The 13,991-nt window shown below is 42.6% G+C and overlaps 2 protein-coding genes across 2 annotated transcripts in view; one reads left to right on the top strand and one right to left on the bottom strand.

Annotated features, from left to right (window-relative positions):
* egfem1 (EGF-like and EMI domain containing 1) overlaps positions 1-13,991 on the bottom strand; it is a 52,362-nt gene that overhangs the window by 19,384 nt on the left and 18,987 nt on the right. Inside the window, 11 exon segments of the mRNA XM_070829035.1 lie at positions 3,232-3,360; positions 3,858-3,986; positions 6,140-6,268; positions 6,413-6,649; positions 6,779-6,901; positions 7,208-7,330; positions 7,430-7,567; positions 8,348-8,470; positions 9,356-9,478; positions 9,903-10,028; positions 10,935-11,057. Of these exon segments, the coding sequence (XP_070685136.1) occupies positions 3,232-3,360; positions 3,858-3,986; positions 6,140-6,268; positions 6,413-6,649; positions 6,779-6,901; positions 7,208-7,330; positions 7,430-7,567; positions 8,348-8,470; positions 9,356-9,478; positions 9,903-10,028; positions 10,935-11,057 (1,503 nt within the window).
* On the top strand, positions 215-3,117 carry LOC139199909 (EH domain-containing protein 2-like). The gene is made up of 6 exons (XM_070829111.1): positions 215-507; positions 636-812; positions 937-1,034; positions 1,433-1,845; positions 1,955-2,119; positions 2,209-3,117. The coding sequence occupies exons 1-6, from the start codon at positions 287-289 to the stop codon at positions 2,773-2,775; spliced, it is 1,641 nt and encodes a 546-aa protein (XP_070685212.1). The 5' UTR covers positions 215-286; the 3' UTR covers positions 2,776-3,117.

Below are 13,991 nucleotides of genomic sequence, written 5' to 3'. Positions count from 1 at the left end.
GTTCTGAGCAATCTATCTGCATGAATTTTGCCAAAATTGTCCCTACTCAGCAACAAAAGCTGAACTCCACTCCACCCTGTCCCTCTCGACATTGGCTTTATGTTAGGTGCAGCTGCAGGCTCTGGTTACACCCTCTCCACCCTCTAAATGTCCCGCTGCAGGATGGAGCAGACAGCTGTGAGAATCTGATAATATTCCTTGTGCACATTCTTCCATCATTCAGTTTGGTTCTTAGAGGAGCGAGCAGCTTCCACACTGAGAAAGTAGGAGCAAATAATCCATCGCCATGTCCATCCGGAGGCTTCGGAGCAGCCCTAAAACACTGAGGGATGTGAATATGGTGACAGAGGAGCTGAAGAATCTTTATTATAAGAGGCTGCTGCCAATCGAGAAATACTACTCCTTCCATCACTTTCATTCTCCGAGCTACGAGGACGCAGACTTCGACAACAAGCCAATGGTCTTGGTGATGGGGCAGTATTCAACAGGGAAGACGACTTTTATCAGGTAAGAATCAGGTCTTCAGCTCTTCATGCATTTTAAAAACTGCAGATTAGTTCATGTACTCGGCTGAATGTGTTGCACCAATGTGTTGGGGGTAATAATGTTGGTGGTCTGGGCTTGTTTGACTCCAGGTATCTCATAGAACAAGATTTTCCTGGTAGCAGAGTTGGACCAGAGCCAACCACTGACTGCTTCTCTGCCGTCATGTATGGGGAGGTGGAGGGAATCATCCCTGGCAATGCTCTCACGGTGGATCCGAAAAAGCCCTTTCGCAACCTTGACCCTTTTGGAAATGCTTTTCTGAACAGGTGATAGGAATCAACATACAGAGAGAAAGAAGGCGAAGGAAGAGAGAGAAAGAAAAGCAGAACAATCTGTTGTTTCCTTGGGGATACATCAACATTTTTGCTAATTTTTTTTTTTTCTTTGCAGGTTTCAGTGTGTTCAGATGCCAAACAAAGTCCTTGAGAGCATCAGCATCATCGACACACCAGGCATCTTAACTGCTGCAAAAAGGAAACTGAGTCGAGGTGAGACAATACAATGCCTTTCTGTGTCAGGAGGAGTCAATGGGGTCTTCTATTGTTTTAATTTTAGACAGTTAAAGTTGGAAAGTTACTGATGAGAGGAAAGTCACAGTAGATTCAATAAAAGAGCAACATTTCAGCCCAACATAATCCAAGCACTTGATGTCAGGAGCTGATTAAAGCCATATCACAGTGAGTTGGGAGGAGACGAGCAGCGAGTAACTCAGCAGTCTTCGCTTTGTTTTATGGACGCATTCATCTATGGGTGTAACTGAAAAGGCTTGAAACCAATGAGGGCCATTGGGACATGTTATATGTTCCTCCATGTCTTGAGTCACTGAGGCTTGCCCCATTACATCCAGTGTTAATGAAAACCCTGTGTTTTCGTTCCTTATCCACAGGCTACGACTTCCCAGCAGTGCTGCGCTGGTTTGCAGAGCGTGTGGATCGAATCATCCTGCTGTTTGATGCACATAAACTGGAGTTCTCCGATGAGCTCACTCGGGCCTTTGGGGCTCTGTGTGGCTACGAGGACAAGCTGCGAGTGGTTCTCAACAAAGCCGACAGGGTGGACTCGCAACAGCTCATGAGAGTCTACGGCGCCCTCATGTGGTCTCTGGGCAAAGTGTTTCGAACCCCAGAGATCTTGAGGGTTTACATCGGATCTTTCTGGTCAGAGCCGAGACAGAGGTGTGACCACTATCAGCTGATAGAGCTGGAGGAGGAGGATCTTTTGGCCGACATTAGGAACCTGCCGCGCAATGCTGCGGTACGGAAGCTGAATGACCTGGTGAAGAGGGCACGCTTAGTAAGGGTAAGGGTTTCTCACATATTCAACCCCACCCATCCTTTAGGTGAATATTTACAGACTGAGATCCATTTGTGGTGATTTAAGTTTTGATTAGAGCTTTCTCTCCTGCTAGGCACATGCCCACATTATCAGCTATCTGAAGAAGGAGATGCCAACGATTTTCTGCAAAGAGAGCAAGAAGCACAATCTGATTTACCAGCTTCCTGTAATTTTCACCAAGATCCAGCAACAGCACCGAGTCCCAGCTGGTGACTTCCCTGACTGCACTAAGATGCAGGTCAAACCTCACTTTTTTAAGTGCTGTTTAAACACCATACTTTTAAGATGTGTTCTGTGAGCCTTACATGTGATTGCATATATTTTCAGGAGAAACTTTTGGGTCAAGACTTCTCAAAGTTCAAGACACTGAAACCAAGTCTCATGGCTTCCTTGGATAAACTCCTGAGCACCGACATAGCAAACCTGGTGCCCTTGCTTCAACAACAAGAACTGAGGAAGAAATCCCTCCCTGGCGTGTTGGACGGTGAATTTTTGGGAACATTCAGGCGTGAGCATTTCAGGAGAGACCCTTTTAAGGAGCTCCCGAAAGATGATGACAGCAGCGAGGCAGATTTCGATGAGTGGGCGGTGGAGAAATACAAGCCGAAATATGATGAGATTTTCTACAACCTCAGTCCAAACGAGGGCAAACTGAGCAGCATCAAAGTCAAGGAGTGGATGATGAGCACTCTTCTGCCCAACTCTGTGCTTGCTCACGTCTGGAGGCTGTCTGATGTAGATGGGGACGGCATGCTGGACAATGAGGAGTTCGCTTTGGCAGTCCACCTCATTGAGGGGAAACTGGAGGGTCACTGGCTCCCCCGAGAGCTGCCACCTCACCTGGTGCCACCGTCGAAACGGCTAAGTACAGCCAGCGATGAAGAGTTACCATGACACCGAAAGGAAGCTCAGGCTCTGTTTGTACAATTTGTACATAATTTCATAAATAATATAACCTAACCTGGAAGCAGTTTGCAGGTTGTTGCTTAAAAAAACTAACAGAGTCGATGTTTGTGAACCTGTTATCCATTTGTATGTTAATCATCATGACAACAAAACCTGAATATTACCATTGATGGTCTTGATCACTGCAAATTTTTCCCATGATGCTATCATCTCACGTTTCACCTATATGGGAGCAATTATCTTTCATTTTGTCGAATTTTCCTTTAGCTTTTATAATCATTTTTGTATTATACAGTGGATCCTATCTCACATAATTAGAATGTATTTTTTTAATCAATGGCATTAAACATGTAAAGATGACCTGCTAGTATCATTTCATCGTTTGCGAGAGTCATTATCGTCATTATGCAGCCGGTATTATAATGAGGTCAGGTCGGTACTCACGCAGGTGGCAGAAACGGCCATACAGTCCTGGGGAGCACAGGCAGCCGCCATACAGGCGATGACAACGTCCATTGTTGGGACAGTTGCACTTCCTTCTGCAGTGTCTCCCAAAATAACCCCTTGGACAACCTGTAAACACGAATAATGCCACTTTTGGATATCATGCCCACTTGTGTGAAAAACATTCAGGACTTGTGACGCTGGCAGGAAACATTCAGCCCACACTGAGGGATAATGTAGAGCAGTGGATTCCAACCAGGGCACTCGGGGCCACAAGATGAATCTAGTGGATCACAAGACGATTGCAAGGTAATGAATAAGATAAAGCAAAACTTTGAAACACAAAATCATGTCTTTATCTCTAAATTTCTCAAAGTTTTGCTCCTGTTTTGAAAAATGTTTGTTTTATCTTCACAGACCTTCAGAGAATTCTTCAATTTTGGAGGATAAAATCACTTCCACTGAACTGCTCACAACTTACAGAAGTAAAGACTCGTAAGGAGATATGGCTTCATATTAATGAGTCACAAGACACAAATGTTTGAAACCAAAAGTTTCAAAGAGCCTTGTTTTTGTGTTCATGTGTGTGTGTGTGTGTGTGTGTGTGTGTATGTGTGTGTACAAACCATCCTCGCAGAGCAGGCCCTGTACCCCAGGGGGGCACAAACACTTGCCAGTCACAGGGTCACACGAGCCTCCATTCTGACAACGGCATAGGCTGTTACAGGCCAGCCCATAGGTCCCCTGTGCACAAGCTGGAGAGGAAGAGGGGGGAAGAAACTTCTATAACCTTAATAGTTGAAGTATGACTTAATGAATCACTTTGACACTGAAACACAGACTCATATATGAAAGAAAAGAAAGTAAATGCAGACAAAGAAAAGGGTTTTGCTCTCGTGTGAAGAAGTCAGTCAACACTTCCACCTTCCATCCTGTCTTTCCCCATGGTGTGTGCCCTCCTGACACGCTTAATCTCTCCGGCCTTGTTAGCAATTACGACATGAACCAGCTGGCTGTTTAAGATGTACTCAAGTGTTATAATCCATCAAGTGAATGTCTGCTCAGATTCCATGTCGCACTTTGTTCACAGCAGTTTTATGTCACTCCATGGAGAGATAAAGCAGTTTGAAATAATCTATGCAGGTATGGAGACATTGTAGTATCTATAGGGGCGGCTGCGGGTCGACTACTCCTCAAGGCCGCATATTGTTGGGCAAGGTACTGTGTGAGTGTGTGTGTGTGTGTGTGTGTCAATGGCTAGTCTCGCAGCGATGAGCTGAGGTTGGCATCTTGTGTGGTTGTAAATGTAAATGATGTAGCGCTAAAGTGCTATGAATGGTTGGAAAGACTAGACATATCTTATAACATAGGATATGATTCTAGATCATCTGCTTTTCTGTTTGTCTCAAAATATGTATTTAATCAGTTATCAGAAAGACCCTGAATGTTTTAAGCAAGATAATGGTTTGTGCATGCACAAAGTACTAGCATATCGTAAAATAGACTGACTAGATAAATCCAAGTGAAATCCATCATTTCAACTACGGTACTTTAGAGAAGTCCTCTTAAATAGATTTTTGAGATCTAACCGAGATGTGGATTTTACAAAAGGGGCCAAAATACAACTTACTGCCACTCTAATGCTGGACCATACTATATATATATATATATATATATATATATATATATATATATATACATATATATATAAGTTCCACTATGTTATTGCCAACTGTAATGATTCCCACAGCTTTTTCTTCAGGCAGCAATATTGCTCATCTTCTCCAGCTGAAAATGCTGCCCATGTCCATATCCATCACCTCCAGGCTGTGCATCTGAATAGTGCCACCTCAGGAGCATGTTTCTAAAAGTGACAGATTGCTCCGCATGGACTTGTCCCACGTGGCTGTCCTCTTATGATTACCAGTCTGACTCAGGTTCAAACCAAAGACAGCCATTAATCATAGAGCTGGATGGGAACAATGGAGCCTTGCTTTCTAACCCAGTAGTGGACATCCTTGGCCTCAGGCTGTGCTCTTGCTGTGGGCCCTGGCCTCACTCCAGTAGCAGACAGATTGATTCCCTCGGTGCTCTTGTGTTCTGGAGCCCATAAACAACCCAGCCTCCCACGCAGAGGAGCCGACAGGTTTTGATACATGGCCCTGGATCGATGCACACAGGGAGCTATCTCATCTCTCCGTAAAACTAGACCATATTGCTATGGGTGGTTCAAAAAGACCTAGTGTGTGCGTGTGTGTGTGTGTGTGTGTGTGCGTGCGTGCATGCGTGTGTACTGTACTATTACCATTATTCACTCGTCATGTAGGCCTACTGTACATGATCTGGACATAAATTATTCATTTTGGTTCCCGTCCATGCACATGTCTTGGCCAGAGAGTCATCTATTCTTTTACATTCTACAAAATGAAATATTCAGGTTCCTAAACTTTTAAGGAAATAGTTTGACATTTTGAGAGATAATCTTATTCACATTTAAAAGTTGGGTGAGAAGGTCAATACCACCCTCATTTACCACTGGCACGGTAAATGTGAAGCTAAAGCCAACAGCCCACTTAGCATGAACTGTACAGCATCACCTAGCCTGGCTTTGTGCAAAGGTAGGTATAATTGTTACGTCTTGTTTGTTTAACAAAGTGCAAGCTGAGTCTTAGATTGCTATAAAGGTGGTCACGTTAACTCTTGTCAAGCAAGGAAAGTGTATTTTCCAAAACTATTCCTTTAAATAGTCACAGGACAACCCTTAACATTCAAGCATTTTGACAAGAGTGGTAAAGGCGAGGCTGTGTATTTTAGTATTTTACACTTGTCAACAATTTGTGCTGCAAAGATAAGATGTAACACACAACTCACAGATGTAACTGTACAATGTCCTACTAACTGCACTTACTCTCGTTGCAGATGATCCCGGTCCATCCAGGTGAACATTCGCATCGGTCTCTGTTTTCATTACACACTCCATTCACACAGTCTTCACAGCTCACACTGCAGTCATCCCCAAATGAGCCATCCAGACACACTGAAAAAGAAATGGACGACTTAAAATTAGTTTTTCTTTTCATAGCCTCCCAGTTGTAAGATATAATATGAAAATAATAGAATAATATCCATTTGATTTCTCACCAGGTATACACTTATATATCACTCACACTTTTTACTGTACCTATGTTGCTGTCCATTCTAAGCTCTCCTCGACGCTCCCTCTGGATCTCTAATTCTTTTCCGATGTCACCACCATCATTATCATCACTTTCATAACGGGAGTGTAAGGCTGCTGTGTACTGCAGGAGCTGAGGAGCCTTGTGGAACAGCAGGTCTGGTAATCTGTGGACCTCCAGCTGCTCATCCTCATCTTCCTCCTCCTCCTCACCTTCTTCTTCCAATTCTCTGCCATACAGAGCTAAGACAGCCAAACACATGCCCAGTACAGAGTTAGCGTAAAATTATTTTTGATGGCTGAAAAAAAACAGCATCTAATGCTACATAGACTATTTGATCCAAGAATGACTATAACACAGATGTCACTCACAAATGCAGGAGTGCTGGTCCTGATCCAAGCGGAAGCCCAGTCGACAAAAGCACTCATACGTTCCCAGGGTGTTGACACAGTAGTGTTCACAGCCGGAGGTCTCTGCTAGGCACTCATCAATGTCTTATAGAATGAAAATACGCAGTTAAGCAAATGAAAGAATAATAATAGCAAAAGGCCAAGGTGGCAGATCAAAAAACATTACTTATGTTTCACTTCAGAGTACTAATTTGACTGAGCTTCTTTTACTCATCAGGCAATGTTTCCTCCTTAGTGAGCAAAATGTTGTTGTGTCTTATTTCTAGCTCTGGAAGGGCCTTAATTTCTGAGCAATCTGTTAGTAGATGTCCTTGAGTGGAGTGTGCCACAACATAAAAAGCACTAAAAAGCACCAGATTAGGTTAAGTGCTAACAGTCTGTGACTCTTACCATCACAGCCACAGCCGTCTGGGTTTAGTCTGTGGCCAGCCCTGCAGCTGCATTCGTAGCCGCCCGGGTAGTTTCTACAGAAGTGACTGCAGCAGGACTCCCCACTGACACACTCATCGCTATCTGAGGAAGGCACGAGGTGGTATAAGAGTTGGGTCCAACAGATGGCCAGGAAGACAGGAGCGGAGAACGAACCGTAGACTCACAGAGAGAAGGTCTTACCTACACAGGTCTTCCTGTCCCGGTCCAGCTGGTAGCCGTGGTTGCAGGAGCAGAGCGGGCCGTTGGTGGTGTGCTCACAGTGATGAGAGCAACCCCCATTGTTCTTCTCACAGCTGTTGACGATCTCCATCTCAATCCCTGCAGGAGAGACGACCAAAACCTGAATTAGTCCATAAATCCATAAGCAGAGCTGACGCATAAGGACAATGTTATGGGGCATTTTGATTTGATCACTAGCTATATACCTATAGGGAGGCGGAAAAACATGCTTAAGCACAGACAAAGTTTATATTACAATGGAATTAGAAAGTTTTTTAAGTGCACTTACCGACATACTTATATATATAATGTGACTGCGACAAACTTAGAAAACTTTTTAGAAGATTTTTTTTAATCTACTCTATGAGGTGAATCCTTATCATTCGCTTCCCATGTACATATGCTTACCTAAAACTCTTCCTTCTTTAAAACTTGATATATTCCAGAGAGAGTCATGCCTGCATGTCAAAGGGCGGCTTTACATGAGAAGCAAATAATAATTTGTGAATGTGACTGTGAATGAGGTGTGCATCTGCTCTATCCAGCTCTATCTGTTAGTAACAATTTGTCTTACATCAGACACATTATAGACATTGGTGTGTTTTGCAAAGAGAAGAGAAGAAGAAAAAATCTGTGTGGTGTAGCTGCAGTCTGCAAAAGTTTACTGAACAAGAAAAGATGAAATTGGTCAACAGTGTTATGAAATTACATAATTAGTCGTGTGCTTCCTCATGCATACGTGCATTCCATTCTCTTCCTTATTTACAAGATTAATATACTGTACAATAAAAATGCTGAAGATATGAGAGGATTTGCTCATTTGCACAAAGAAGCTGGAATTTATAGAAGGCCAATTTTAATTTTCTAGTCTTTACTTACGATAGCACTGTTTGCCATCAGCACCAAGTTCAAAGCCCGGATGACACACGCAGCTGAAGGAACCCAGCATGTTGACACATCCATGGGAACACTTGGCACGGCCTGAACTGCACTCGTCAATGTCTACAGGAGGCAGGTAATAAACCACACAGATGTGCTCAATATATACAATAAACACTGTACATAGACACAATTGAAGACACACAGAAAAGCATAAATCACATGAGCATAAGAAGAAAAGATTTATCTAGTTTACAAAGTTAAAAAACACAAGAATACATCATATTGAGACAAAGTTCAGGGCATTTCAGAGTTGAAATATGTCTTGTTTTCTTTGACTCGAGTTAAGTAACCTAACCTTCATGGCCAAGTCATAGTTTACTCTCTGTTTACTCTGGGTTACAGCAGAAACACACAGTTTTTGAAACAAGCACACATGGGACATTTTCACAAATAGTTTGACTCAGGTAATACCAGTGAGGTGATTATACGCTGCATATTATGAATATTCTATTTGATTTCTGCCAACAGCTCCAACACACTGCACCATTAAGTGTCTCAGGCTCTTGTGGTCAGGTAGTGTTAGCTGTAAGGGGCTGAGATACAGAGAAACTAAACAATACCTTTGTTTGGAGCTCGCTTTCTGAAATGAAGGTTTAATGAACCAAAAACAAATGCTGTATTAAAAGATCTTTGAAAATTTGGGTGTGTTCAATTTTTCTAAACAAATATTTCCTCCAGCAGGAAGTCTTATATTTCTCCGGCTTCTCCTTTACTCCGCACACAAAGCCGGAGAAATGTTAGTGAGACGGGCTGTGAGAGTAGTTTCCAACATCAGCCTCTCAAATCAATACAGGTCTGTCTGTTGTAGTGCAGAATTAAGTTTAATGTGGCAGTAACTCATGGAAAAATCATAAATGTCATTCTCATTTTTTGGTTATGTATAGAGAGAGAGAGTGTGTGTGTGTGTGTGTGTGTGTGTGTGTGTGTGTGCATGTCATTCCTCACCTTCACAGTTCTTGCCATCTCCAGCCAATGTAAAACCAGGTCGGCAGCTGCAGTGAACCCGGCCGCCTTCTGAAAGACACAGCTGGGCGCAGCCTCCATTCCTCTCCTCACAGGGGTCCCTCACTGACGCACACAAACACACAGAGACAGACACACACACGTACACAAAAATTAAGCCAGGTCAGCCCGGCTGTTGGTTAGTTCATAAGCACAGACTTAATTCTGAACTCCACACTGACATTTAAATTTGACTTCTGCAAATGCAGCTTCCCGTTCAGAGGCATGTGATACTGTGTGAATCTGGTTATAATATCTGTACTGTTCAGTAACTGTTTCCAAAGCTGCTTCTCAGATTATTTCCCTCACAACATCTTCCTTCCTTGCACAGTACCAGTAGCCATAAAAGTCCTTGTTTTTGCTCCAGTTTGACACAGTAGAAGCACCTAACTCATATTGGAAAGACAGCTTATTCTAATGAACTCCGTTCGTCCTGCAATTTATGGCAAACTCTTACACATTGAGAACATCTGTTGGCAAAACAACTTACATTCACAGTGTCTCCCATCTCTCTTCAGCTGGTAGTTCTTTCGACATTCACATTTGTAGTGATTGTTTCCCATGTCCACGCACTTGTGCTCACATCCACCATTCAGTACAGAGCAAGAGTTCACAGCTCGAAAGTGACACAGACACAGAAACATTAAACGGTAAATAAGTATAGAAACACATCAGCTCTGGTATCAGATTACACAATTAATGGATGTAAAGCTCTGACCAGTTAGAAGGCATTTCAATTCTGAACTCACGGGATGACAGATATAATTGAATTTGTTGGCAATCTAAAATGGCGTTCACACCTCAAACTCTGCGGCTGTGTAATTATGGAAAACACTTGGCTAAACGCTGGAAACTGGAAAATGATATTCAAGCCGGGTCCAATGGGTACTCCTGGTTACTTTCTAATGATCTTTCCATCCCATTACTCCTGTGATTTAATGATGTGCCAAATATGAATATCAGCCGTGTGCCCTATGGGTGCTCTAAACACAGACATGATGACACAGACGGGCTGTAAAACTGAGAGAACGGCTGGCTTTTAACATTGATGACTTCAACAGACACAATTAGCTATCCCTCTGCTTCCATCCCTATCCTTTACAGCTAAGCTGCGGTCTAAAAATGGGAGTATTAAGAATGAAAAGTAAGACCAAAAGCAACGGAGGAGTTCTGCTTTTCAGCAAGTAACAAATTCTTTCATAACTGACAGGTTTTATGATGCTAAAATGGGAAAAAGTACTTTACCATCCGATATTTACCCTTTCAAATCATGTCAGAATTTCCCACCAGACAACTGGATTAATCACAGCAGCTCAGCACTTCTACCCCAAGGATTTTGGTGGATACTCACGGCAATAAAGTTTTAGATTTAATTTAATTTAATTTAGCACTGTATCAGTGTTATTCCTCTACGTAACGAACATCAACACCAGTGAGGGGAAAATGCAGAGCGAGGGGAGGAACTGAATGACTTTAAAAATGGTTACCACAAGCATAATAAATACTTCTGTTTAGTACTTACCAATGCAGGTCCGAGCATCGGCGTGCATGCGGAAGCCTTCACTGCACTCACAGTGGTAAGAGCCCGGTGTGTTGACACACGTTTGCTGGCATCCTCCATTGAGCTCCTCACACTCATTAACATCTGAAGACACACAAACACACACACACACACATTTATGCAGTATGTATACATATATGCACAACTATGCCCAGACAAATGCTCATTAAGAAAATTAAGCATTCATATGACAAAATATTGCAATAAACCACAATAACCACAATAACAAGAACCACTTCAGCAGACATTAAAGCATCAGAACTGTTAGGAATGTCGGCTTCTGGCCGTGTGAAAGACTTCATTTACAAGCATGCCAGTCATGAACATGGCACAATTAGAAGCCCATATAAATGGCCGCTCTGCTTATGTCATCTTGTGTGTTAAATAATTGGAGCTTTGCTGGGCAGCAACACACTGAGAACTTTGGTCAGTTGTGGGGAAGTAATGTTTAAATGAATGGAAGCTTAAATTGAGCTGCTTTTTAGAAACGAGACATTTATTGCATCCTTTATAAAATCTCACATCCAACTTTGAGGCGACCTAATTAAACATTCCATCTGCAATGAGCCAAATAAAGGAAAATGAAACACACATTTTTAGTATTGCAGAATTAGGCAGTTGTAATTCTCCAGTTTTGATCGGTTGTCAAATTTCTTCTCTGTTTTAACTTTTGCAGACACGTACTTCTAGTACTTCTGAGTATTACGTGCACAGTTCAGCTGTCATGTTTAAGCCCTGCTATCACCACTTTCATCCAAAAGTATCACCTCTATGAGCAAGACACTTCAATCACCACATGTTTCAGCAGCAAAAAACCACAATGCCTCTGTGCTCTGATTCCTCTACGAAAACACATACACACTCTTTGGGGGTAAATGATGAATGGCTTCTCACGCTGTTCGTGCAGTAGCATGCGTGCAGTCGATTTGTTTCCTGCACAGGGGAGAACTGTGTACGAATGCATATGTGTCAGACTGAAGCTCTGCAGAGACAGAAGCAAGACGAGAAGACAACCTACCTGAACACTGCGCTCAAGGACATGCAGGCTTTACTACACATCTGGACAACACATCACACATCCTCCTAACCTCCTCCCGGTCGTCATCTCTGACTTGTGAGTAGATGTATGCGAGGAGGGGAAAAATAATGTTGCAATTTCCTTTTTTTGGAGGGACGTGTGGGTCAGTTTATTTGACCATGCAGTGCAAATACACAAAATCATTTTCAAATAGTGTGTACCCGTGTGTGTGTGTGTGTGTGTGTGTGTGTGTGTGTGTGTGTATGTGTGTGTGTGTGTGTGTGTGTGTGTGTGTGTGTGTATATGTGTGTGTGTGTGTGTGTGTGTGTGTGTGTATGTGTGTGGTGTGTGTGTGTGTGTGTGTGTATGTGTGTGTGTGTGTGTGTGTGTGTGTGTGTGTGTGTATATGTGTGTGTGTGTGTGTGTGTGTGTGTGTGTGTGTGTGTGTATGTGTGTGGTGTGTGTGTGTGTGTGTGTGTGTGTGTGCGTGTGTGTGTGTGAGACAGACCCGTGGGAAATCTAAAGACTATTTTAATTAGCTTGTTTCCAATAAAAGCAGTTAAAGGGAGGGGAGGTGCTCTTGCCAGTAAAAGAGTCCTTTTTATATCGTGCGCATAGACTAATGTGATCACGTTAATGAAATTCATATTTGTTTGATCAAATAAATTCATTTAGACATCTGCCCGAGTGCTGAAACAACTAAACTACCACTTGTGCATAATCACATATTCATGAACCATCCTATCATTCTGGGCTCTTTTGTATTTTAACACATTGGCAGCTAGGGGGTTCCTAACATGCAAAACCAAGAGACGCAGGGGGAGGTTTGTTAAGGTTAATATACTTATTGGTCTCCTCATGTGAGAGGATTTCAATGGGTGACACACAATGGCTGCTTTTCACCGGTGGGTGAGGTCGTGTGTGTGCAGGAGTGGTGGTGGTGTCAGAGGTCGAGGGGCATGAGGTCTGAATGGTATCGCCTGACACTGTCTGGCTCTAAGCGGAGCTGCTGAGCTGGCATCTGCAACTAGACAATGTGGCAGACCAAACAGTTGGGAGTGCTGCTTTGGTGGCAGAAAGAAATGAACAGGTGGTCTTCACATTGAGCACCACAGGAACTGAATTTCCTGCAAACAAAGGAAGACCAGAAGCACGCTGGAGTGGGAGCATAGCACTTAATGTGTTACTTCACAAGACAGGATTCATCATATGGGCTTTACTTATTAGTATGACGAACATAATCAAATTGTTGCATATTTAACTATATTTTTTATCTGAATTAAGGTTAAAAGCAGCCAACTAGTTGGACTATAAATGTCAGAGAAAGTCATCTCACACATTCTCCAGTTTCCATAATGGAATAATAACTTTCAAAGTCCCAAAAAGATTTTTTTTCAAAAAACCTCAAACTTGCTGTCTTTCCCTATAAATACGACCACACATACATTTCACACAAAAGCCTGTAAAAGAAGAACTTCACAGCTGCTGAAGCGCTGAACAGTTTATCTTCTCCACTGTTTAGCTCTCAGACTTTAAATTATTTCTAAGTGACAATATCCTGTCTCAAAAGGTTAGAGGTCAGGGGTTGTTCACACCTGTAGCTCTAAAAAACAAATGGGCCTCAGTGCCCAGTGCTGACTCAGCAGATTTCTGTCAGATGTGAGGGCCAAGCTGTCTGAGAGGAGAAGGTTATTAGAAAGTGGTGCTGCCTGCGTGGTTGTTTCAGCTCATTACAGCCTGAAGTCTAGACTGTTAAGCAGGTCTTCAGTTGGTCAACCAAGGCTCGAGAATTTTAACGTAATAACCTTGAACGCTTAAATATTTCTATAAAATAATAAGGGTCATAGAATTTGTTCAAATGACTTTGATGTATTTGCCAAGCGCCCATTCATTTTATGCATCTAGAATATATGAATATATGAAACTAACACAGAGGCATTATTACTTTTAAGTCACCTGTGCTCAGCATGCCAGCTGTGCAGCATAAAAATGTTGGATAT

The sequence above is a fragment of the Pempheris klunzingeri genome, chromosome 4, assembly GCF_042242105.1.
Source record: "Pempheris klunzingeri isolate RE-2024b chromosome 4, fPemKlu1.hap1, whole genome shotgun sequence".
Taxonomy (NCBI): Eukaryota; Metazoa; Chordata; class Actinopteri; order Acropomatiformes; family Pempheridae; genus Pempheris; species Pempheris klunzingeri.
Note: the sequence above shows the minus strand (reverse complement) of the source record. Positions and strands in the feature narration are given on the sequence as shown.